The following is a 27,756-nucleotide window of genomic DNA, read 5'->3' as shown; positions in this document are numbered from 1 at the left end:
TCTCTCCATATTTGTTTGTTTTTGTTTTGTCATGATTCTTTTTTTCTTCTTCTTCCTCATCTGTAGCTTTGTGTTATGTGCCTGTTAGGACATGTGGGAGGGTGGGTGGGAGGTTGATCCTGGAGTGAAGGGTTTGCACTGTGCTGTTTGTTTACAGGTCAGAAGATTTAACATTTCAGAAAAATGTCATACTTCTGTTTTGCAATTAATATCATTTCTTTCTATAACATGCTTTCAAGTCTGTTTAATAAAGCATTTTTCTTTAAAGAAAAAGGAAAAGACAAACCCCTCTGTATAGGGCAAAATACAGCTCAGGATCCTGCAAAATGGACAGGAAGTTAAAGGTCCCATATTATGCTCATTTTCATACTTGTATATTGGGTGTCTACTAACACATTATTTTATGCTTTTATGTTCAAAAAAACACTGTATTTCTTTATTACGGTCTGCCTGGTTATACCTGGATTCACCTAGCGCCTGTCTCTTTAAGCCCCCTCCCGGAGAAGCGTGGTTTGCTCTGATTGGTCAGTGTTTCAGAGTCAACCACATCTGCGTGCTTGACATCTTTTCACTGGCATTGAAGCCTGGGAATGTGACATCACAACTTCACAGAAGTCCTGACAGCTTGTTTAAAGTCAAAGATCTCTGAGTACAGACTGTGCATTTCTCTGTGGATTTGGTATTTTGATACTTCCACAGTACATATAAAGTATCTATATCTGCTTTATATTAAAAAAGACATTGAAATCTGACTTTTTACAAAAAGAGACCTATGAAATTCACACATTTCTAAAACATTTTAACTTTATTGAAGGTAGTATTTATTGTTGTGTAAGTTTAGTAGACAGAAAGCTGAGAAAAGCTAAAGTGTGTTTACTGTGATCCCGTCATTCAACCTGTAAGCCAGTGATGATGATGACGATGAGCACCAGCAGGTATAATCCACTAAGCAGGTAAAGATGTCTATGTGTTCAGAATGCACTTATGCTCACGTACATGTTGTATAACCATGGCTGACGTCCCATTTGTCACACATTATATCAAGCTGCTGTTGTTGAAGAAAAGCCTGATAAAGCGCAGGGGGATTAGACGGGGCTTTGGAGTGAAAACACAATGCCAGTCAGCTGCTTTAGAGGAATAATTACATATAAGCCAACTGTGCCATGCCCTGCTTTTTAGCTTATGGGCTGCAGCAGCTTGTGGTTATGTAATCAACAGACAGATGACCTGTTTGATTTACAAAGTCTCTTGTCTATACAGTTTATTGTTGCTGAAACCATTCAAAATGTGGAGGAAATGGCGGGATTCAAGTCCTAGGAGGGAAAAATGAAGAGGCAGTAGTCAGGGAACGGCCTTCATAAGAGAAAAATTAGATCTTTGCAGGAGTCTTAAAACTGACTTGTTGAACCCAATGAACCTGAGTGCTCATCAGTATCCGCCCCACTGAAATGTCCTTGAGCAAAACACTGAATTTCAATCAACTCAAAGGGTGAGCAGAATCCTTTTATCTCCCAGTCAGCACTGATTTGTCAGAAGACATTTAGATAAAAACTGGGCTGAATTAGTTTGAAATGTTTTTGAACGTTCATGTTATATATAAGATTCTTTCAACAGCATCAATGACTGTGAAGTATTTAGTGGTTAAAACTAAAGCTATATGTAAACTAAATGTATGAAAACTTTATCATGGGGACATCTTTTGCCCTGCAAATGGCAGAATAAGACCTCACTGGGCTACAATCATGGCACCTCCTACACTTCCTGGCATCCACATTAAGACCTGCACCTGACCATTAACCCCTCTTTCCCTTCAAGGGATAAGTCGGAAAATAGATTTGGCCTGATGGCTGCTGGATGGGTTTCTATTTTCAGAACCCACTGCCTTAATGCATGTGGTCAAGAGATTACGGAGTCCTAATCCTCCTCGAGGATGGACAACAACAACAATCAAAACAAGGAGTATTACTGCAATGTGGTCAAAGAAAGAGGAGAGGGCATGAGAGAAAAGGAGAGGAGAAAGATCCCTATTGCTGTTAACACAACATAATAAAATTAAACACTGCCGTTTTTAGGAACATAATGTCTGATACGGCATTTGTTTCTCCACCTACTTGGCCAGGTGCTTCATTAGCAGCTCCAGCATCTGTCTGTTCTTCTCAGGCAGCCGGTGCACCAGCGCATGGATCTCTGTCACTCTGGCTTCTTGGTTATCCAACTCTGTACAAAGACAGGGACAGACTGTTGAAGACTTAAGCGAGTCACATTTGATGACTTCTTTAATGCACATTCATGTATGGAGCAAAAACAAACACTGAATTGGGTGAAATAAAGTGTCTTCCACTGGTATGCAACCATCCGTTTATTCTTGTTACAAAGGTGAGACATAATGTGTGTTCATGTGTCTGACATTTGAAAGACGTTGGTGTTAACACATACACTAAATCACATTCTATAAGAATGAGCTAAGAATAGAAAAGATTCAAGTACAAGGATTGTAGGTGAAATAACAGCTCTTTTTATGTGGTAAATATCAGTCATATTTAATGTATGTGTTATGCAGAGGTCTTCATAGCTATAGTATGTGAATATAATTGCTCAAGATGTGAAGGACTAGCCTGGAGATAAAATCACCAAAACCAACAGTGAATTGCTCTGTCTAACACACAGTATCTATGTAGTGAAATTCTGATATGACTTATTCCTCTGTCCCATAGTGTTTCACTCCTTTCAAAAAACAATCTAAAAAAGCATAACAGCAAGCCTCAGCATTGCACTAGCCGACAAGCTTTTTCAATGCCATGAACGCAGACACTGTATTTTACTTTAAGTTAATCCCGCATATACCTTCCTGCTGTCCTACATACTCTGTAGAGCGTGAAATGTGTATCAATCTGTGACTGAAAATAGTCCTAAACAAATGCACTATTTTCTCCTTGTTGAGTAACTTCTGTTAGAAACTATTGTGCTCTGTTGTTTTAGGTAATTGTTTAAATTCAACAAAACAAGAGCTTATGAGATATCAACACAAAAATCCACCTTCTTTTCTCTCTCTCTTTATTTTGTAACGTGTCCTGGATGGCTTCTTGCCTTGTCATTTTCTTTTACTCCACTGCTCTTCTCATATACTCTACTCCACCATACCCATCAATTCTTTGGATGATTCTGGATGATTTTCCCCTTCTTCTATTTTTTCATATTTATTTATTTATTTGTTTTTTTGGCCAACCTCTCAATGGCATCCTGCAGGATGGTAGGTAGGAAGATTCGCCACTGAGTAAGAACCAGTGGACTTGGGGCTGGGTGCAAAAGATAGTGAAGATGTATTCAGGGACTACTGCATCTTTTGTTTTAGTCTTTTCATTGGATTTGATGACAGTAAATAATACAGAATTACGCCAGTCTTACGCTTGAAGTTTGAATCAGAATTTAGTTAATTAGTAAAGTAATATTGAACACTTTCTAACACTCATAACACAGACTAACAGACCGTTTTGCCTCTATAAAACAGAGGAACAGAGATTCAGACAAAAAGACTACTGGAGTCAGACAAATGAAGAGGTCTTTCAGTCACTGAGTGTTTAACTCCGTTGCAAAGTGCAAAATCTCTGTGTCCTGGTGATTAACAGGTCATGCAGAGCAGACAGACAGGCACAGAGATCTATTGTTGATAGATGACAATAACAAGTATGGGCTGCAGAGCTAGTCGATTGAGAAATGACAGCAGACTCATAATAGATCAACCCTCAGGCCTTGGCTGTCAGCGCCAGGCAATTCACTCGCTAATGGCACAGTATCTCACACACAAACACACACACGAACACAGACACACAAGCAAAAACAAAAACACACCAACACTTAAATATACAGTGAATGTAGACCAAATATTTACAAGTATTTGCCCTCACATAAAAAGAAAATAATTTAGTAGATGCACGCAAACAAAAAATCATGTAACCAGTCAGTCACACACACAAACATACAAACTGAAATACCTATAACATACACAAGCATGTACACTTCCACTGCACCCATACATACCTCCAAACAGATGCATGCACATGAAAACAGCAACACTAGCGACTTTATTCTTGTAATTTCCGACTTTTTGTCTTAGGAGAGTATGACTTTATTCTCGTTAAATTACAACTTAATTCTCATAATATTATGATTGTTTTCTCAAAATTATGAATTAATACTTGCAATATCATGACTTAATTCTGAAATGATTTTTTCTTCAATGTAGCATTAATGATCCGTTGTAGAATTTAAAGCTGATTTCAACATTTTGTTTTTACACTTGATTTTCTATTCCAGTCCCACTAATGTCACTAATACAAGGAGACAAGTAAACTGAATATAAATTACTCATAAGCTAAATATTAATGTGCATGATATTAATTACTTGTATCAACTAATAACCAAGACAGCCGAAAATGTAATGAACATTGTGTTTCGGGTGCTTTCAGAAGTGTATAAACTACAGGCATCCAATTGTTATAATTACAGTCGTATTTTCAGATAGACTGAATTACATTCTTAGGTGTACTTTCAAAATAATCGCTACTGCTACTCTTTGCAATCTTCTTTGCCAATCCAAGAGCAACATTGAGTATTCTCATTTTGTTTTCTTGTTTACATTTCTAATTTGAATATTTTTTTTAATATAAATTTCAAAATAAATTCAGTCTAAAAATACATACATTTACATTTTAATTATACATTTAGGGCAATGGACAAGGATCAGTATGTAGATGCTTCATGTAGTTGAAATACTGATAATTTAGTCTTTAATGATATCAAATGTCACAGACATTCATTCCAAAATTCTTTGGGAAATATGCTTATTTCCTTTATTGCTGGGAGTTAGATGAACTTATGGATATTAACCTCAATAGACACAAAGCTGAAGCCAGGAGGCAATATAGCCATGTAGCTGTTTTCATACCTGAATCAAAAGAAAATCACTTAAAAGGATTCATAATAAAATAAAAAATAACATTTGATGGGTTTTTTCTATTCACATATACTGTGCACACACTCACTCACACACACACACACACACGCACACGCACACGCACACGCACACACACACACACACACACACACAGCAGCAGCATCTGTGATGAGTCAGAAAACAAAACACACGCACTAAACGTAGGCTGAATGTCTATGTAACACTGCATTCAGTAGCTATGGTGCTGAGTCACAAGTGATTACACCAAGCAGAAGTCATTTATCATCGCAGCCTCCAACTCATCCATCACTTAACAGACGACCTTTTCAAGCCACTTTCCTTCTCACCTTGAATTTCAGCCCTTCAGAGAAACGAATAAATAAACTATGTTCCCAGTATTCATGGCGTGTCTTCTAACATACTGTGGGGGTGCAGGCATTTGAACAGCCAGCAGCTGCACCTGCACACAAGGACGTTGATATTCACAGAAAACATCTAATCAAAATGCATGCATATTCTCTTCTTGTCATACCTGCATGTTTGCATGTCTACGTGCACATGAATTCAGCTGAAACTGAATTTTCTGGCAGCCACTAAATCAGATAAGAATTCAGCAAATAATAAGAAGTTTCATCCATCTCAACTGTAATCAGCACAGGATCATTTCAGATAGCATAAAATCTGCTTTTTTCTGCAAATTAATTGTGCTTGAATGTAATTGCAAATGTATTTAGAGCAGAGCATACCTATAAAAATAATAGCCAGCATGTTTCCATAGTATATGCACACTATGTGCAATTTGGGATAATCAGGACATAAAGTATCCACATTGTTTGGTTATGATTTGCTAACACTATCTAACCCAGGCAGGCTGATAGCAGTGGTTCCCAGCAGGTGGGTCAGGGTACAAAATTGGGTTGCAAGTTATTTCTGAGTTGACAGCAAGAAACTCTAAAGTTGGCAATTTTGTAAAAAAAAAAAATCCAGCACAGAGCTTTTAATTTGAAGTGCCACTTCTGTTTATTCTTGTTATAATTTCCTTGCGTTCTAAGCCGATGTATTGTTTACATTTTGTGAAATAAAATTGAATATGTGGCAGTTTATTTAATGTGTGGATCTTGAATCAATAACTAGGAAGAAATCTGGACCTCATGCCTGTACTAGAAGGGAACCACTGGCTTAGTTGCTAGTTTTACAGACACTTCTAACTTTTAATTTGAAATCAAATACATGAGCATACCTTTAGTAAACTACCACCTTCCTTAAAGCTCATGGCTCTGAGAAATGAAATGAGAAAAAAACAAGTCTGGGTGTCCCTTCATCAAAACTTCATCTGTACATCTCTTAAGCAAGAGGCGATTTTGATTATGCATGGAGAACACGCTTTTACAATCAAAGGCGGGAAAGCAAACACCCACATACAATAAATGAAGCATGCCTCACTTCAAGAAGCTTGCCACATCTGCTGACCATTAGCTGATTCTTAACTCCAGTACTCCCACCTGTTCTACTTTTTACCATTCATTATTCATACTGGACATCTCTCAGTCTGCACAGTATATCCCATTTATTTTCATTTTCAACCAAATTGCCAAGTTTTTTTAAGAGTGGGGTCCTGTGTATAAACTGTATGTTTCACATTTTTATATTAAACCAGAACAAGAGACCAGATGATATTAATTTATCCAGAGCATGACTGATAAAATTTAAGGAAAAGAAAGTCAAATGTTTTCCATTTCCTTAAAGACACTATTGAGTTCTTAAACAATATTTCTAGGCTTAATTTGAAATGTATCTTTCCAAGTAGTTACTGTCAACTAAATGCATTATCTTCAAAGCTGCACTCATTCATCAATATATAACAATGGGTGAAACGATTCCATGTCATGTGGTGACAAACCAACAGAGAATTATCACCAGACTCTTCACTCTATCGCTTATCGTAAGGTGAGTATATGTCAATGTTGTGTTTCCAGCTTGTTCTGCTACCCCCAAATGGCCAATTAAATTAATCAATACTGCTTAAAATAAGTATTTTGCCACAGGAAAGATGATTGTTTCATAAAACTGGGCAGTCTATGCAGTGGAAAGATGGAAATGCTTTTGAAACTATTGCTATATGGCCAGAGAAAACAGAGAAAAAGGATGATGGCATTTGTTTTTGCTCAAGAGGTAGAAAACCTACAACTATCAAAATACAGAATGATGCACCTGATGGGTGACGTAATGCAAACTTCTCCATTTGACACAGTGCTGGCTAGATGGTCACAAACAATCTTGTATTAAATGGAAGGCTAAAGAATATTTCTGAAAACATTTTAGGCAAGAAATAGGCAGTAGAAATAGACCTAGTTTTACTGTTTGATCAGAGTTTGGTCTGAGTTTCTGAGTCTGAGTTAGTCTCTTGGTCCACTTCTGCATGTGAAGCAAGCATTTCATTTCAGTAACAGGCATCAAACTTCATGGACTGACTGTCATAAATCTGAAAGCAAAACGATGAGGAGGTGGCTGACGTATGGGTAAACAACAGGTGCTTGTCTTTGTCTCAGTAAATCTCCAGTTCTCTGTTTCCCATTTCATGTAATCTATGTCTTGTCAAACTGAAAGCTGGGGGCTGCCTGGCTTTCACTGGCCGAGATGATCAGAATTATTATGCAGGAGATGAGAAAACATTATGTTTGACCACCGTTTTAGATGCAGGCTGAAATCACACCACCTGGCTAGGAACAACATAACATTGACTACATCTGGGAATGAACACAGAGCAGCATGAATTTTTGACTGCCAAGGCTCCTACAGCTTAAGGCAAGGTAGATTCAAACTTTTACAGACTTTTTTAATTCTATTTTGAATTAAGTTTAAGACCAATTTTTCAAATAATCAAAATTGAAGAAAGACAACTGCTTTTTGGTCTCATGGAAAAGTTTGATCATCTACGTCAAATGTTGGAAAAACAACCTTTTCAGAGTGGAACGCATGGAAGACAGTTCATATTATCACAAAGGTTCCTATTTTGTTTACAAACAGAAATAGAAAATATCTGGCATTTCTGTCATGTTTTCTAGACTATTTTGTGTTTCTCAATATGCATTTGAGATTCCACTGCTTGAATTCCCATCATGACAAGTTTACGAAATCATAAAAATAGATGTTATCATTTATTTCAAGATTTTACAATGCAATGCCAGAGAAAAAGATTCATAAAATTATACATCCCATGTCTGAGCATTTCTAAGACTTTTGAAACATAAATTTAAGTCACTATAATACCAATTAAGACCTTATTTTTAGATTAATGAACTCAATGCCTTTTAAGAGTTTTTAAGGATCCGCTAGAAGCCTGACTACAGTCTTTTTATTGTTGGGACTGATGCCAGCATGCTTGCTGTTTAGTGGGAAGATAATACTGTTGGCCAGGCTTTTAGCTCAGCTCAAACCCTCACTGTAATGTCCCTTGAAATGTCATCATATGCCATGCTTCAAAAGATGACATCCAGTGACACTTTCTAACAATCTGATATTCTCCTCTTTGTCGCAAAGCCATGTCGGTCTTTCCAGCAAACCTTCACAGCGAGTTAAGTAGGATATTGTGATGATTAATAATGAAAACATACCAAGGAAACAGAAAAGGGAAAAAAGAGGGTTGGTTGGAGTATGAGATCAACACATAGATTGCTACAATGTGATCTGTAATGTGGGTGTCTCAGTTTTCCAGCTTATTTAAATACCATCGCTCACCTTGGGTTTGTGAGCTCAACAGAACAGAGTGAGAAGTTGAGACATTTAAAAAGCTCTCTGGGCAGAACTACTGATTTTTTTTGCTTTGAAAACATGCCAGTTGAGGTGGGTCAGGCTTCTGATTAGTATGCTGCCTGGACACCTACCTGTGGAGGTACTCCAGAGACGTCCAACTGATAGGAGACCCCGGGGCAAACCCAGAACATGCCAGAAGGATTTCTGTATCTCCCCTGGCCTGAGATTGCCTTGGGATCCCCCAGGAGGACTTGGAGGAAGTAGCTAGTGGGCAGGGCATCCAGGCTACTTTGCTTAAAGCCAGGGTATTCTCTTGAAATCAACAAATTCAGACCACATCTAGGTGAAAAGCCTACCATTGCAGAAAAAGGCTTAAAGACTGTTTTTTTTCATCTGCATTTGTCGCATGTGTAAAACTACAAACTCATGTTGTTTCAATCATGTTTGCATACTGACTCTAAAACTTTTGTCCATTGTTTAAGTTTTACAAACAGGTTCAAATTGCTTCATTTTTCACATCTGTCAAAAGCATTTAGCAAATGTGGCAGCAGGACACATCAGTGTCAAGAGAGTGGAGCGGAGCACACTGTATCTTCCCATAACTCAAAGATGACTCACTTTCAGCAGGTCGGATAGTAATATTCAGATGGACAATGATGCCAAGAAGGAGGAGGACATGGGCTGCACACAGACAGAGAAAGTGAAAGTGTGGGGACAGAGAGGACAGCTCAGTCCATTCATACGGCTGCAAAACGCAAGACGCAGGCAGAGTGAGGTGAGATAGAAGGGTACCTCGAGTGAAAAGAAGCAAAGGAGCAAATGTGTCACATATTGCCAGTTTTCACAACCAACAGAACAATTAAACTCATCGGACTCAGTATGGTTTCTGTGTGTAACGTTTTTGTTTTTTTTTCAGATGACAAATTTAAAAAATGCATAAAAAAGGAATCAGTGTGCAAAGATCTTATTGCTGAAAACTACTGCACAGTCTCTAAAGCAATGGGTTGTACACACAAAGAGCAATGGAAATAGTGTGAAGAATGAAAAAAAAAAGTCCTACATCCTTTGTCAAGCATTGCATGAAGTAAGTTGCTTGACGGATTTTTGGTTCAGAAAGTTAAAGAAATTGCTGAATGCAATCACACTAATTTAGACATTGGAAAGGTGTAAGGGGAGCAGGATTCCAGACCCTGTTCGACAATCCAACAACAACTTCATCTGATGGAGGATGGATAGATAACAAGATCATATTTTGATAACAAAAAAGTAAAATGAAACAAAACAAAAGAAACAAAAGAACCCCCATCAGCTCAGTTGCTTGAAAAGAGTAATAGGATCTTTTGAAGCCTGTGAAATATGTGCCACGCAGGTTAGACTCTCAATGTCAAACTGTACAATGGCTTTAAATTCAAGTCACGGTCATCATCTCTTACCCGTAAAGCATCTCTTGTCCTTTCATCTCTTTCTTTTATGTACTAGGTATAAAGCAGAAAAATTAGAATGAAAATAAAAGTGAATAATGTCCGGTCCAGCTTTTTAGTACCTCAACTGAACCGTCACCTTGCAGCACTGAAAAGTGAAGGCCAATGAGAAGTGAGGTGGAGGAATTCACGCAATTTACACAAGAGAAAAAAGAAAATAATGGTGAAATATGAGGACCAAATTGATGAATAAAATGAGACAGAGATACAGCAAGCAAAATCTAATGACTCGAGACAGAATAATTACTGTATGTGTGTTTTCTTGGTACTGGGCTGGCACATGCCCGAGGCAGGTATGTGTAATCCAGGTGGCACTTCACCCTCCCTCTTTCCATCTCCCTCTCAAAGTCTACATTTTATGGTCTAAATCAGTTAGAGATCCCGAAACTTCATTTTGAGACTCACATGAGAAGATTCATATACACTTAAATTATTGCAATGACTATTTGAAAGTTTAAGCAATCTATCTTCAAAACAAAATAACTTATCCTGACTCCGCCCACCGCACAAATTTTACAGCTGCTGTTTGACCCAACTAAACCTCAAAACATGAAGCTCTCCACTTAAAAACAGACATTTAAAACCAGATTAGCATGGGATGGGAGAAAGTAAGCTGAGACGAAACTAGAGACAGAGGTGCATGTAAGGTTCACGAGCAGGCTTGTGGGAGGAGCTGAAGAAGATCGTCAGAGAGAAGGAAAAAAGGGAAGAGCAAAAAGAGTGAGCTCCATCAGGGACATTGTCCTCAAATCACCCTGCTGCTTCTGCAAAATTTGGCCTTGAATAAAAATACAAAAGAGCACTTACGTAAGCAGACACAATTCTGCACATACGCGTTCACGCACAAAATCATCACATGCAAATGACAGACACCCCTATAAACAGAAACTGATGAATGGCAGAGGGAAGAAGAGAGATAGGTTCTATAGAGGGAAAGAACTGAAGTGAAATGAGATATATAAATCTGTAAACTTATATAAGTAGTTGGCGAGTACATGTAACATTTTACAGTTATTACAAATCCATGAATGCATGCATTATATAGTTTGGGTGATCCAAGTTGGTATCAAACCAATTACCTTGGCCTTCATAACTGCCACGCTCTACTGCTTTCCCTGCATACACACTTTGCTCTTTTTCTCTCCAGCTGGCCTCACTATGGGACCATTTCCTGGTACCGTTGCCACAGACACACGGTCATTTCCTGGAGTTCCTTCCCCTGTCAGTTTGGCTTTATAGAGGCTTAGCTACCAACAAACAAAAAAAACAGGTCAATGACGCATTCTGTATTACATTAAACCAGACTGAACTGGACCAACTGCACCTGGGCTCGCTAGAACATCACTAACTGTAAAAAGTAGATATACAGTAGCAGGATTGGACTAGAGCATACAAAGCCGAGCAAAGCTAAACTAGACCAAAAAAGGCCAGACGAGACCTTTAAATATTAAGTACTACATTCTGCAGTGAAGAGTCCTCATATAAAGTCTCTTTTTTATGTTGTAGATCAATTAGTGCTTGTAAATGTTTATTTTGTAGCCTAGGAGCCACATGCTAAAAATAAAATATGCTGAAATAATTGCAGTGACTGTTGGAGAGTTTAGGCAATTTGTCTTCGAGACAGTCAAGTGTTTTTTTTAAAAAAATCTGATTATGTAACACAGCTCAATACACCACACCCATCAGGTGCTGGTGAATAAAATTAAAGAAATTCAAAGATTTTGCAGCTGCTATTGAACCCAACAGACCTGAAAACTCCCTTCAGCTTTTTTGATCAGCTCCCAATCACTTTTTCTCTTCCTTAGGAGTTTGGATCTCATATAAAAACTGTGTAAAAACACTTGACACAGCAGATCAGTCACATACTGTGCATACTAAACATAAAGCAGCAGTCAGAGGGCTCAGCTTACAGAGCGAATGAATAGACAAAGGCGACCTGGTGGCACAGTGGATGCCCTTTTATCTCAGTAGGTGAACCATTTATTTGTTACTGGTTTAATAGGAAGTTGTGACCTCACTCATGAGATGATTCATGTGATATGTGGTCATTCTTTAAATTAAACTGAGAAGGAATGCTTAAGAAATTGCTTTAAGCAGACATTCATTCGGAGAGGAAAGAGGACAAAGAATCCCTGTTTCAATAAAAATGAAAAAATCATCTGATCTATCTGTAATCCATTCATAAGATGTACATACTACATCAACATGACATGACTCGAGGGGATTTCATCTTAATTCAATAACAAACCAAAGGCTATTTAAGGATTATCCTGTTTAGCCTAAAGCACAGGTTTCATTTAAATATTTTGGGGGGACATATATGAAACTGTGGGTTTGGGGTTCAAACACTCTATTTCCTGCATGCTGGTGAATATTTATGCACAACTTTTTTTGCATTTTCTGCATCAACTTGTGGTGTAAATGTCTTGAATTTTGTCAAAACAAAAGTCCTCTGGTACTTGAAAATCGAAGCCAACGAGAAAGTCTGAAAAAAATCTAAAAACTGTAGTTCCATGAATGGCCACTTGAGGCTGGCTTGAAAAGCGAGCACCCAAACACCCAAATTTATAGCAGTAGCCTGGTACAAAAAAACAACAACAAATCAATTTTAAAAAAAAACTGTTTCAGTCTTTGTAGCTAATTTTAACATTAATGACAACTATCCTGAGGGTTGAATTCTTAAATACTTAGTTTGCACAATAAAATTTCATCAAAGCTCAAAGTAATGCATTATCAAGCACAAGTCATGTTGAGTGACGGGCAGTCTGCAAAAGTGTCCTCGGCCTGTCAATCAGATCCACCCTTCACTTCCCCACTCTGCCATTGCCTTGCCTTAATATGGTTATTTCTGGCTCGAAATAAAGATGGTGACAGATGAAATGTTGAACTCTACGCTTCAAAACAGAAGTCAACAAACCAATGGGTGACATCACTGTGGCTGGCTACGACCATCATATTTTCAGTCTTCTTTTTTTTCTGGGAGGGGAGGATGCCCTTGATGTAAATATGTGCACGCCCAAAGCAGAAATAGACACAGCTTGTTGTATTCTCTTCATGTAAACCGGATGGTCCATTATATAGTACGGTTAACCTCAGTGGGAAACTAAAAACCTTAAACTGCAGGAGAGTCTGTTTTCGGCTGAACCCACATTGTAGAGGCAAATAAGACACATAAAGGAAAACACTCACTGGCAGCTTTGATGAAGCTCCTCTGGTACTGGTATGTCATAAGAGGAGCCGGCAGCACTCTGGAAACACACGAGAGGGAGACTTCAGGTGCAGAATGTCAGCTTGGAAAATGGAGCTTTGCAAAAATTAATAAATCTGGACAGTTCTGGAAGCACACCCTTCTAACTATGCTCTCCTCGACTTATCTACACCATGCCTGCTTGCACAGCTGGACATCAGTTTATCGCTGCTGCCTGAGGAATGTAATGACTCCTGCTGGTTGTCAATGAGGCCTGATAATCCTAATGCTGTTAATGTTTAGTATGGTGACTGAGTGTGGATAGTCGGTCTCTCTGTGAAGCAGTCCATTTATGTTCCAATGAAGCACCTGTGTGTGTATGAATGTGTCTATATGTGAATGTTTGTTTACCAGTGTGTATGTGTGTTGTTCACAGTGTAGATTAATTCAGGTACAATAGATTGCACACAGCTTGAGCACCACTTCTCTCTGTGCCTCTCCTTCTACTTGGCCGCCTACTCCTGGCCTCCAAGGAAAGATAGTCATTTAAAGGAATACATCAGCCCCCAAATGGTGAGGTGTATCCCTTTATCAACTTCTATACAGTGACCAGCAGGTAAGACTAGGGCTATACTGTGGAAATATGATTGTGATCAACTGTGTGAATAGAAAGTATAAGAAAAGATCATTTGTGCTACAATTAATTGGAAAAATAAAAACAAGAAAATACTGTTAAAAAGCTGAAGAATTAACAAATTATTGAGCTGGATCCAGGCCAGAGATCTGTTTTTTTTAACAAAATGCTGAGACTGTAAGCAGCATCATGCTTTTATTCAAGACCTCAGAAATTTGTGTTTCCCAGTATTTGCTTTTTTAAAAAATTATACATTGTATATGAATTTCTTTCAGTGTTTTCACACAAACCTGAGATAATGCTTGATAGCACTCGTGATAGTCTTGATCTCCCACTCTTGGTTTTCCAGCTCCACATCAGCACATGTCTTGGGATCTGATGGACAAAAACATGAAGATTACCAATAGATAAGGAGAAAATCTATTTTACTTTTGGTTTTCTAAAAAATATGTGTTTGTGTTTACCCATTGCGAGGCTCAGTAGTTTTTGGACTCTTGAGTTGACGCCAACGATTCTGTACAAGCCCTGGTCATCGATACCTGGTATAATTAAGGTAAAGGCAAGGTAAGGCACACCATCGAGAATCTTTCTACTAAAATGTTAATTCACCCTCTTAGAAATCAAATCCTCAAAATTCAAGCACTTTAAGCACCTATTACGAACCCTGTGATAATAAGATGCCACATCTCTATGCTTACATAGAAGCTTTTTTTTTAAACCTGGCACCACCCAAAGACTGCAATTCAATTAATCTGTCACAGAAAATCAAATTGCTGAATCTAAAAAGGGGTATGAAGAATGTTATCTAGTGCAGTGTACATTCCTTTTTTAAAATTCGTTTTCATCCTTATTTATCACTTATTTCTTTTCCTTTTTTCTCTTGCTCTGACTCTTGAGCTACTGTAACGTGTAAATTTCCCCAGTGTGGGATTGATAAAGTCTAATTTTACACACTTAATGGGGAATAAGAGCAGGAAAGCCAGCAAGGTTTACATCAGTGATGAACTATTTCAGTGCATCTCAAGTAAATTTAGCATCCAAGTACATATACATTTGCCTTGACATTTAATATATTAACATCCAGTTTTTTTTTTTTTTTGATCCACTTCTATTTCATATACGTCCCTCATGTAAGGCGCAATCCTGGCAGCTCAGAAACACAAGGGCCATCATTATATACAGTATAAATGGAAATGCATTTGCGGTGCGATGAAAAGCCAAGGAGGGATCTGTAATAGATGCTCTTTAAGCAGCCGATGTGCTGTGACATTTCAGGAGAAAATCTGTAGAGAGGGACCTCCAGGTGCATCACGAGACAATATGCTCAGAGGGTGGAGGGTTTAAATCCCCCTGATGACCTTTGACATCTGTCATTTCAAACCCCCCTTGACAGCTTCTGTGTTGCACAATTGGGTCTTAGATGAGTGTATATATTTTTATTTCTACCATACACACCTCTTACCAGGAAGTCTCTTAATATTGGATTGATTGTCAAGCTTTCACTGGCAGGAAATCCACAGAACAAAAAAAATAAAACATGTATCTGAGTACCTCGAGTCTCCACCGCGTAAATGAATTTTTTCATCACGTTAAACCCGATCACATCCAGCTGAGCCACTGGCAGAGAGGGAGACAAACAGAATGATTACAGTGAGAGAAAGAAAATATTTGTCAATTTGAATTTGCTTTGATTTCTTCAATGACATAAAAGTATAAAAATGAAAGAGTACTGAAATACTTATATTGTAGAGATGTTGAATCAAAAAGCTCAGATATTTTTCGGCCAAATCAAAACAAGCAAAGTATTTTGAATACTCAAATTGAAATCTAGCATCCATGTCAATACAGAAAGGGAGATGATAACGATAAATCATACTCTACCCTTGAATAAGCAGTTATATGATACCCATTCGAGCTACTTACTGCCTTCAGCCTGGTTGTCTTTGTTCAGATTGTATACCTGAAAATAAAAAACACCAACTCCTTCAGACAGAAAATGGTTTACAACTTAGCCTAATGAGGGCAGAATATTTTTGTACATCACAACATCTGTAGTCAACATTTTACTGACAAAAAAAAGAAAAACACACCTGTTATGTTCTGTTGTGCAGTTTACAAGCTATTAGGCTTTGAATGCTTGTTAGAAAATGCTGCTTATTCCACTACTGAGGAAACCTGAATACATTATCTGTGATACATCAGGACATTGGAAAACGTATTATTTGTTAAATGTTTATTCTTGGCTTTTCTGCAATCTACAAAAACTCAGTTCCCATAATAATGATGAGAATATTATGCTTATTGAGGCTCTTTGTTAATTCCAAAACTTTTCATTTTTGAAAAACAAAAAAACATTGTTAGAGAATATCCATGAGTGGCCAAATGTAGAATTCACAAGTTTTTCACATTAAAATAATAAAAGTAATAAACCGACTTTCATATAGAAAATACAGTAAATATAAAGTACGTAACTATTTGTGTTCTAAATCCACCCCATCTGTATGGGTTTGTACAGAATGAACTGTACCTGATGTGGTTGCATTGTGCAGATGTGGTTACAGACAACGAAATAGCAGACAAAAACAAAGGTCGGGTGAGTTTAAGTGAAACATGAACATGAACCTCTCTTGTTTTATTACAGATTGCCTGAGCTCAGCAACTGCTTGTTTGAGCCTGCGGTGGCTTTATTGACAGTGATTACCTTTGCACGTTTGAATGTAGACATGGGGATGAGAGATGTGTTGGGACATGAATGTGACTAAATGAGAGTGTGGAAAAAAGCACTAACACAAGCTTCAAGCCTTTAAGCTGAAAATTAAATAGGTATAAACAAATACTTGGGGGAACAGGCTGTCAACTTTCCTATTAGGACCATGAACACCAAAATTATCTATGGGGTAATGACTCTGTGTCAGTGCCATTTTTTTGCTTGCAACTCTTCAAATGAAGCCCTCATTGCAGGTTGCATACTATATGTGAAGGGTTGTGAGCAGCTCCACCCAAAGACTGATTTTCCCTTCCAACCTTTTCAGATAGTTTCTTTGTTACACGCCCAAAGTAGCTAAATCACCAAGTATTTGGCAAGAAAAAGAGGAGAAAAAAGTGCTGAGTTTCCCCTTTTGCTATCTGATTGATCATAATTTGTTCTCCATTTTATCATGTGAGTCCTCAAGGCCAAGACACACCAAACCAGCATCAAAAACTAGTGGCAATGATGTTGCATTGCCTCATGTCAACTGCGTCATGGCCAAAAAACTGCACTTGAACACACTGCGAAGACTAAAGCCAACAGCCATCTAGCATGTACTGTATGTCCTGCATCTGCATGAGAGGAAATAGATCTCCATAACAGCAGGCGGCAGTAATCTGTATTCTTCATTAAAAAAGCAAAACTGGAAAACTGATGGGGTAAATTCAAGATGCTAGTTATCTAGTACATGAACACTACAGCCTGACATAATAAATTTGTTTTGATCTCAAGACCTCTTGACTTTAGTCATTTGTTTGCTCTCTTTACTTCTGCCTCTCTTCTTGTGCACTGAGCTTAAGTGCCAATCAGAGTGATTACATTCACGCCATCTCCAACGCTGATTCAACATGCAGATTCAGCTGGGAAAAAAGGCAGACAACGGACAGCAAGTGCCAACGATGCATAACACACCAAATAGTAGGATGACATGCTCACTGATGGCCCAAGACTGACCGACAACCGAATGTCAGCTTGGTGTGTCAGGGCACTGAGAGGTGTCCTGAGCTCCTGACTAAGAAGCAGTGCCTTGTATTAGCAGGTGAAATCATATTATGTACATCCTGACAGCTTGTGCAGAAGTCAAACCAATGCCACAAAAATCATTCTTAACATCAGAGCTCTTGTTTTGCTAAACAGACTTGTTGTCCCACTGCCTCTCTCTCTTCACTCATTTGTCACGTATGAACAAACTGGTAACCGTGGTAACCTACCGGTTCTCTCCCATCCATGGCCTCCATCCACAACCTGCGGTCTTCTTCTGACAGAGCCTGCATGGTAATTACGCCTGGCCTTCACACACACAAACACACAAATGGTACATAGGCTTTAAAAACATCAAGATTTGAATGGCAAAGACAGACCATTAAATGCAACCAACAAGCCTCACAAATACTGGCCGAACACGCACACAAGGATGAACATGCAGATACATCATTATAACAATTATAATATATAAAAGTACACCTAATTAAAAGTACTTTATTTACACTGTTTTTGAATGCCCTTCAGGTGAACAGAGTTTTGTGAAAAAAAAAAAAAAAAAAAGATCCCTGCATGCAAATGTCATACTTATTCAAAAGCAAAGCATATTTATTAGTGGGTGCCAGAGGTATGACTACTGTATCACCTTCCAGTAAAAACAGATGATCAACAGCTTTTTCACCATAAAAGGATCCAAAAAGGACAAAGAATTTAGCCAGACAATTCACTGAGGATTAAATTAACTGAGCAACTAAGATATATCAACCTGATACAGGCAACCTTCAGTGTGCAAACACACACACACAGTCTCATTGGTCATGTGCATGCCAGTCTTCTAAGGTTTCCAATTGGTCCTATAGAGTCTGTCATCCTGTCACTGGCAGCAGTCTCACCTTCAGCTGTCACCACCCAAACTGCCCCCTCCACACAGACCAATCTATACACTGTCCTTCAATCATGACATACCATCCGCAACACAATCGCACTCAGGTGCATGTGTACAGACACGTTCTGAACATGGGTGCAGAATCCATGCAAAGTAAAACAAATGTTTACAAAAAATGACTTAGTCAAATGTATTCATGTAATTATGCAATGCACAAATTATGTGTAAACACACAGTCTGAGGAAATACCACCTACACTCATGACGGTAAAATAATTAAAGGCACAATAGGGAAACAAGTAGAGGAGATGATGACAAGGTGAACTGATTTGATGGAGGAAGGTCAAAGTTGTTGAGGAGTACACAGGAAGGGGGAAAGAGGAGGGTTTAGGAGGAATGGATGAAGTGAAGCATCACAGGAGGCCAAGCCTGAGAGGAAAAACGGCAACAATGTCTCATCTTCAGCTCCAAATCAACTGAGCACCCCCATGTGTTTGTTAGCTTTCATTACACCATAAGAGCACTGACGCTGTAATGAGCTACATGAGGACGGCATTTACTGGTGTCAAATTCCTCAATGCTTCCATTACATTCGACAACAAAGCCCTTAATCCCTAAGCCCAAAATATCTAACTCTTTCCTGGCTTCCTTGTGTGCTTTTCCACTACAGCTGTTGGGTTGCTGGGAAGAAAATCACCTAAAAAAACATTATCTAATTAAATGTATGTTTGAAACAAGTTGTGAAATAGAATCTGGTGTATTCATTCCCTGACATTCCCAAGAGAATTTGACAAATTCCCTTTTTTTAAGCTGCTGTAGATTTCCACAATATTCTGGAGATGGAAAAACTATGAAATAAAAGCCTTCATGTCCCTAATTTAAACAGGAGACACAAATCACACACTCACTGACCTGTCCACAGCCTCCACATCAAAACAGAACCTCTTTTCTATTGAGTCTGTCTTCCTCCTGGTGCACGACTTGAGGGTAAAGCTCTCCTCTTCTCCCTGACAAAGAGAGTAAAAGAGAAAAAATGTCATATTACTTTAAAACAGTAATTTTGATGCATGCATAATAGCATGTACAGCCTAAAAATGGTGAGAAAACACGCTGGTTATTTTAATGTACTCAACACAAGAAAAGAACAGCCCTAACAGTAGAGCAACCACATCATGGGTGTTAACTGAGATAATGGATGTTTTCTTGAACAAGACTGATAATTCTGACATATTGAGCAAAACCCTCTGTAATTTTTTAGATTTAATATGCTTTTAATACTTTATGACTCACTTTCATTCTTGTCATGTTGGATACCAACTGCTCAACTTCCAATTGGAAGAACATTGAGATAATTTTGGACAAACACTTCTGGTGTGAGATGGGCAATAACACAAATCTCTGCAGGAGCTGGATAACAAGACATGAGTTTGAAACTGAAAAAATGTTTAAATAGTTTGTTTTATTCATTTCATTTATTTTTCTAATCTCTAATTAAGCACCATGTTTAAACTACTGCTTTATACACATTCAGCATACATGCACAGCATTGCTGTTTGAAACAATAACGGGCCCCTGTCTGATGTTATCATCTTGACTCTATGATCCGCTATATGTTCTTTAGATATTACCGTGTGGGAGCTGAGAGGCTTTCTGTGACATTCAGTGTTTCTTCTTTGCCTTCAGTTATACATTCAAAATGCTCTGTTAAAACCTTCAGAAAACAGGCCTGAACTTGCACCAGCTTTAGGTTATTTAGTGTGTAGGTGGAGAGAGTGATAACAGATAGCACTTTGAGAAAATAGTTGGAGTCATGCTGCCTACTCAAAACATCTTTGACGACGCTGAACTCTCATCTTTTGAGGCTGCCACTGTGGGAGAAATTGTTAAAACTGATATCTGCCCGGATGACTGTTCACTGGTGTAAAATGGCACCAGGCATCAGAAACGCTCCTCAAATGGCTCTGAAGGACTGAAGCAAAACGCGACATTTTTATTGGTGATTATTTGAACTAGCTGAAGAGTTTCCTGCCTGCAAAAATCCATTGCAGCCTCCCTGGAAACATCTTGTGACATCATGTATTTGGGAATTATCAAAAAAATACACCCAAGAGCTTATTGTGTTGGAGAGCAGCCCAGTGGGAGATCTGGGAGAGAATAAACTGTAAATCAGACAACATGATGTTGTGTATATGTATGCGCATTTGTGCATAAGAGTGTGTTTGTCTAAGTCTTTGAAACACATAGATAACTAGACAGATGAAAAACCTGGATGTTAAGTGATACCATGACCTCACAATGGCCAAAGGTACTTACTGTTTTCCCTCCTGATTTAGGGTCAAAAAGGACCATGGTGATCCTCTTGGGCTCACGATGATATGTGCAGTAGTACTTCACCCAGGTAGAAACAAATGAGCCTGAGGAAAAAAGGAAAATAACTGGTGAGGAGGTTAAAAACAAAACCACAGGAGAAAAGAGGAATACAGAGAAAACAGTGATGTCAAACAATCAGGGAAAAACAGAGACAGAGGCAGGAGGGGGTGACAGTCTTAGTCATGCCTGCGTTAGTGCTGGATAGGTTACCATGGCAACCGCACGCTGTCAGAGCTGCTGTCACATCTCCAACAGATGAGACTTGACTTCGTCAACAGCAGGTTCATTATAGTTTGTTTGTTCCACTGCTCTGACAGTGTTTGTGTGCATGTGTGTGAACTGAATAACATGCCCCCGACATGCATGTACTGCATCTATACACACACACACACACACACACACACACACACACACAAACACACACTCATGTCTCCATGGTACTGCAACACAGTGAACTATTGCTGAATTGTGCCCTCATTGTAAGATGAAATGGGCTGATACATACGCTTCTCCTGCACAAACAGGTATCCCTCCATGGTGTGCTGGCTGACACTCTTGTGTTCATGTGGATTCTCCTTCATCTTCCTCATCAGACTCTCCACCTCCGACCGCGTGCTCTCAAAGCGGTTCCTCGTCTGTCAACACAAGCATAGAGGAGCACACGCCTTAGGCCTTTCATCGAATGCTCCCTTTTTTATCGAGAGGCTGTTGGATGTCCTGTTTTGCAATTTTAGATAACTGCAGGTGCTTTCATTATGCTTCCTCATGTCCTCTCGCCTCATGACCCTGCAACTGTTTCCCCTCTACTGTCATGGAGGATCATTCAATCTTCTTAATGCACCTTGAGGGTAGAGGAGACCTCTGAAGAAGCTTAGAGCGAAGACACACAAGTGTATCCTTGAGTTGCAATGGTTTGAGATTTTCAAAGCATTATAACTGTCTCCGAAAAGATCACAGTTTGGCTGTGTCATGGTATACAGTACAGTTTACACAAATTTATTGTTATTATTATTATTATGATTAGTTATTATTATTATATTTTTTCCCAATACCATAGAAAAGCAAATTTATACAATACGATAACTGTATATTTTCATACCAAGATTAACTGTTTCACGGTATGGCGCTGCAACCCCTAGTGAATCCTATACAAAGTCCTCTATCCAACAGTGCAATGTAGAACTGCCACACCTCCACATGTGGCACAGCAAGTCATAAATAACTAACTGCTTGAGACTGACGCTATAGAATCAAGGATTTCTCATTCAGCAGCTATTGCTCCACTTTCCTCTCATCTCTGTCTTGTATCTCTTCCTCACATTTAACTCTCATATCTTCACTTGATGGAGCTAAAATGTGAGGAAGAGACATGAGTGAGGGAAGTGAGGAGAAGAATTAGTATAATGAAAAGCCATTTGGGTAAATGTTCAACCTCAGAGCATATTTGGAGGATTATTTTCTCTTGGACATCATCTACTCTTTGAAATGTTTCCACTGAGCTAATGAAGCATGAGGCATTGATGGACCGTACATTCTGTATGCTGATGGTGAGATCAGTCTTGAAGTGGTTGAAGTCCTTTGCCAGCTCATAGCCATGGTGATAGTAGGTGAACAGGCCTTGGAGGAACGCCAAAAGCTGTGGGAAACAAAAGCAGCGTGACAATTAAATAGATGTAGGAAGAAAAAGACGGGATAAAGATATCTGGCAGGAGAAAAAAAAGGAAAGGACAACAAGGTAGATGAGGACACAGAAGAATAAATGAAGGCGCACTGTGAGAACAAAGAGGTCAAGAGGAAAGGAAAATATAAGAATGTGGAGGAGCAGAAAAAGGTTGAGGATTTAAAAGAAAAAAGAAAGTAAGTGCAGAAGGACTACAAAGTGGAGAAAACACAGATAGGTTAGAGATAAGGGCTAAGATTAAGGGGAGGAGCTGTGAAAAAAAGATGCAAAAAAAACCCAAAAGAAAGAGCAGAAATTGGACATACAGTTTATATTTTATCTAGTAGATTCACAGAACAGCAAGTTTGGAAAATTTACAACTATGTATAGAATATCTTATTTTCAAGACACAGCATTAAACAGAGGCAGCAAATTTGTTAAAACTTAGGTTTGTGTTGTGTATGTGCAACAAATTGTCTATTTCTTCAGCAGCCAGCAATGAGGTGCCCTCAAGCAAGCCAACAAAACCTCAAAACTGCTGTTTGTCACCATCAGTGGACTGTGAGTGTAATGAGCAGCTGTTTGATGTGGATATGTCATAGTGAGTAAATGAACTACAGACCACTGACGAAAAAAAGCATGTGTGTGTAGAAGAGTTTAAAACACAGGCATATTACATAAAAGAGAAAAACATGTGTCATCTTACGGGCTCCACAAAGTCAAACATCTTCCTCTCTTGGACCTCCTGCACCTTGAAGACGTACTCAAGAGAGACTTCGTAGAAATGCTGCCGTACGTTATCTACCTGGTTGTCCGCCTAGAACAGGGAAGGACGTTAAGAAAAGTGGCAGACTAATATGCACTGAAAAATTTGAGAATGTCACCTATCAGGTGATAGAAAGTGGAGCGATGTGAACTCGGAAGCAACATGTTACCTCATGCAGATGTGCCTCTTTTTTCCGCGCTGAAAGGCTAAGGTGCTTCTCCAGCACTGCACAATACTTCTCTGTTTCTTTGTCATATTTTTTCTTGGCTTCCTGTAACAGATTTTAAAAAACAACAATTCTAAAATGGGTAACAGAGTAATCAACCTTCTTCTCAGCTAATTATAAGCCAAATATTTATTCTAATTCTCATCATTTTGACATTGTTGCTACTAGCAATTCAATCAGTGACTACCATCTGCAATCAGCTATAGCCTTTGCAGCTTGAGCTGCAGGTTTTGAGATCAGAGAGGAAGGCAAAATTCACTTAATGTGAATTTATTTAGCTTTCACACAATATCTTCCATTTTTCAGGAACTCTCCAGTATGAAAGTGTTCCTCCGGGGAGCACAGCTGCTTATAAAACAACTGACTGTTTCATCAGAGCTGACATCACTGACTCAAGAGATGGATGATAAACCAGGGAAAGCTAGAGCTGGGTGTGTGTTTCATAACACTGAAAAATAAAGAGAGAAACTGAAAAGTTGCCAAGAGAATCATTACTTCTGACCCTGTTCTTATGGTCCTATTAGGATCATTAAATTCCAATTAATGCCAGTTAAAGGGGGAGATAAGGATATTAGCGAGACTAAAAAGAGAGCCAGAGAGGGTAACACGAGGCGAATAGTGGACACCCAAACAGAGGAGGGGCAGATCAGGGTGGGTCTCTCTGTCAGAGAGGCCCTGGGGTATTATTATAGTACATCTGTCTTAGTCAGTTAGCACTGTTGCATGTCTTTATAACAAAACTATAATATGATGGGGCTTGAGCTTCAAAAACAAGATCAAAAATGAAACCTACACTAACTGATTTGGTGCTTCTATCGTTCAAGGGTTTCATCATGAAAAACACGTACAATTGACTTCAATATTTGAGTGATAGAAAACTAGGTTGTTGCATTAATCAGTACAGCATTTAAATCATATATAAAGAAATAATGCTAAACATTTACTGGTTCCAGCTTTTAAAATGTGAGCCCTTGCTACTTCTCTGTTTCATATCACTGTAAACTGAATATTTTGGGGTTTTGACCTGCTGGTACAGCGAAGCAAGCTGTAAAAGAAATTTGAAATTGCTGTCAATGTTTTTGAGTATTTTGACAGAATTTTTCTACTTTTACACTTTACTCAGTTAACCAGTTAACAGACAAAAAGAGTGATTAGAAATGAAAAGTTTCTAATGTCAGTTAAAAGCCTCTGTGCACACTTCAGAGAGTACGTTGTCTTGATACGGTTCTCAGCACAGAGGTGGCCAAGCCGGCAGCCAGCAGCTAATGCTTAAAACTCCATAAACAGCACTAAGTTAGGACAACAGTGCTGACAGAGCACATGATGTTTAGGAGATGGGAACTGTAGGACGGGTGCTACACCTCTGTGACAACGCCATCCCAAAACAGTGATAACAAGCAATGGCAATGAGCTAGCCAGTGGGAAATAACATGCATGTTTACCACAACATAAAACAGAGAAACTCAGATTATAACACACACAAAGGGAGCGTGACTTCATTCTCTGCTCAGGAAATCCTCACCACAACGCTACATGGCAAATCATTGTTTGCTGCTATTTTAGTGCTCTGAATATTGCAACAGACTATAGTATCCACTGTGCTATAAACAACTTATTCAAACTTAGATTCACAGGGAAATGCAAATATACTAAATTTATCACCAAAATAATCCATCCCATAATTTTGTAGGATCCAATGAGCTCTATGCATGTACACCTTAAACCCGTGAGCCAAATGACTGTTTGCTAATTATGTTTTATTTTCAGTAAGTTTTTACTGATGCAGGAAAATATGGGGATATATATTGCATACTGTGGATGAAGGCAAACTGTCTGTCATGAAAATGTTATTAATCACTGAGCAGCAGTGTTTTATGGTGTTTTGGGGTTTACAGGTTCTTATGCATTAATGTGATGAACTGCCTCATCTCACGTATTTAATTTGCTAGATTCACCAGTCTCCTGTTTGGTCATTTTCATTTGTGTGAATTAGTTTTTCCAACAGCCTCTTGGAAAGAAAAAACTCCCAGATTATTGAAAAGAACAACACAATGCCACAATCAATCATGTCAATAATGTGAAAATGATGTCAACCCCTGCTGCAGTCACATGACACAGGTGCTTCATTGCCAAGCCAGTTTCAACAACAAGCAGCGTCCTCAAAGGAGGAACAGACAGCAGCTGCAGAACGCATCAGAGATGATGAACATTCCTCTAAACAACAAGGCCTCTGTTTAAAGTCTGCCTCTATGACTCTTCATATTCACTGTGGAAAGCACGTCTGAAATGACTGCTGCTGCTCTTGTGTGTCCCTGATTAGGAGTTTAATGACATAATTACTTACTTTTACTAACTCCTTTTTAAATATGTAAACCAAGTCAATTTGTAGTTGACCATTTATTTTGCTTTATGTTTTTCAACATTATTACTTTTTTGTCTGCCTGTTTTTGTAAATTGATTCCTCTATTTCCTTTTTTACATGTTTGAAATAAATAAATCAAATTCTGATTATAAATACATTTTGAAAAAGTGACGGAAGCTTAATTGTCTGACTTAATGTATGAATGTAATGTGTCAGTGAAAAAACTATAATTTTTTTTTTTTATCAATTATCATTTTGTCAAACAAATTTGATGGTGAAAGTTAGGCATTTACAATTACTTAAGTTTGAGTTACTTCCATATTCAGCCAGCAGGTGGAAGTCTCCTCCCAGAATGATGGCTCACTGGTGATGTTTCTTCTCCAGCCATACTAAAGTAAATGAAATGTTTTGATACTGGGTCATGCCCTGCGACCAGCCTGACTCATCACAGCTACAATCAAGTTTTACTCCACATTCCACTGCTTTGTCATGTCAACAATTCCCAGGAGGCCTCACTGAGACATGAAGCCAACCAATGCATCATCACTCTGCTCCTTTCTGCACACAGCACATGGCATGAAACTTTGTGTAAACATTCCCTGTATTCATGCTTCTTGGGGGTTTACCACAGAACAAAAGTTCACTAACAGTAAAATTGCACTGTACTACATAATGTGATATATACTTAACAGAAGCAGCATCTGTCTTGCCTTACAGCTGGCTTCATGTGACTTTAATCTCACATCTATCTGTGAAACTGTAATTGTTTAAACCTAAATGCGTTGTCATTAAAACTTAAATTCACTTTACTGCCAAAATGGCCAAATCAGAATATCAATATGTTTATAATGCTGCTTAATCAGTGGAAAGTAGAACATTATAATTATAAAAGCCATTAATTCTGCTTATTTGCGCGTTTATTTAAGCATTTCTTCGCGATCTAACCTAGTTTATGAAACTTAATAACACCCCTCAGAAATCATTACAGCCATAGCTCTTTTTAGAGAAGGTTCTTTTGTTGCTGCAGGACTGATGTATTTGTTTTGACACAAACATAGCCATCACATTACCAATTCTATGTCCTTAAAAGTGCAAAAGTGCTAGCCTCGTGTTAGTCTTAAAAGCAGTGTTGTGATATTTAAGTTTACAGTGACTTTTTGGGATGTAATTACTTGTTCAATGTGTGTTTTCTGAGACTTTTATTTGCATGAATTCCTGGACCTGAATTTTCCTTAAATCAACTCTTTCAAACATGCTTTATCTTTTCTTTATCCACTCAATGCAATTCTCCGAAAACTCCTCTTGTGTCAGAGGACTGGCAGCTCAGGAGCTTTAGGACAAGGTGAAACTGTGCCAGGAGAAGATCTTTCTTCAGTTCTTTTAGGGCTAAACTGGGATTAGTACATCGCTCATGGTGACCTAACTGCACAGATTATGCGTTCACTTCTTAATCTGGCCACCATGTACAATCAAACAATGACCTGCTCCAAGAGGGATGGATTAGCATAGTATACTCTGATGACATGCTAAATACCGCATGTATCAGGGGAACCCCCTGTGGTTACTTATCTAGGTCCTATGGCTAATGACTGTGCAGGGTAAGTGCACCATGACCTGATGTAAGGCGATTTAAATATCAAAACATGACATATTTAAAACATGGAGCAAGGGAGGAATTACTGAAAATGTACAGTATGACACTTACCCTTTAACCTGAGTGATTTTTTTTTGTTAAATTGAAATTAAAA

General features: G+C 38.5%; 1 protein-coding gene across 8 annotated transcripts in view; it reads right to left on the bottom strand.

Moving 5' to 3' along the window:
• The window catches only part of LOC121952187 (rho GTPase-activating protein 26-like), a 99,500-nt gene that overhangs the window by 23,662 nt on the left and 48,082 nt on the right, over positions 1 to 27,756 (bottom strand). For all 8 annotated transcript variants that reach the window (XM_088088046.1, XM_042498712.2, XM_088088049.1 and 5 more), the window contains exons 6-18: positions 23,590 to 23,691; positions 23,361 to 23,471; positions 22,526 to 22,630; positions 21,500 to 21,629; positions 20,938 to 21,038; positions 19,537 to 19,631; positions 17,970 to 18,048; positions 15,933 to 15,969; positions 15,561 to 15,626; positions 14,474 to 14,548; positions 14,300 to 14,384; positions 13,378 to 13,436; positions 2,112 to 2,217 (exon numbers count right to left, since the gene is read on the bottom strand). In XM_088088046.1, the coding sequence (XP_087944172.1) occupies positions 2,112 to 2,217; positions 13,378 to 13,436; positions 14,300 to 14,384; positions 14,474 to 14,548; positions 15,561 to 15,626; positions 15,933 to 15,969; positions 17,970 to 18,048; positions 19,537 to 19,631; positions 20,938 to 21,038; positions 21,500 to 21,629; positions 22,526 to 22,630; positions 23,361 to 23,471; positions 23,590 to 23,691 (1,151 nt within the window). The remainder of the gene's footprint in view (positions 1 to 2,111; positions 2,218 to 13,377; positions 13,437 to 14,299; positions 14,385 to 14,473; positions 14,549 to 15,560; positions 15,627 to 15,932; positions 15,970 to 17,969; positions 18,049 to 19,536; positions 19,632 to 20,937; positions 21,039 to 21,499; positions 21,630 to 22,525; positions 22,631 to 23,360; positions 23,472 to 23,589; positions 23,692 to 27,756) is intronic.

This window comes from Plectropomus leopardus, chromosome 15, assembly GCF_026936395.1.
Source record: "Plectropomus leopardus strain MGB_pleo_1.0 chromosome 15, ASM2693639v1, whole genome shotgun sequence".
Lineage (NCBI taxonomy): Eukaryota > Metazoa > Chordata > Actinopteri > Perciformes > Serranidae > Plectropomus > Plectropomus leopardus.
Note: the sequence above shows the minus strand (reverse complement) of the source record. Positions and strands in the feature narration are given on the sequence as shown.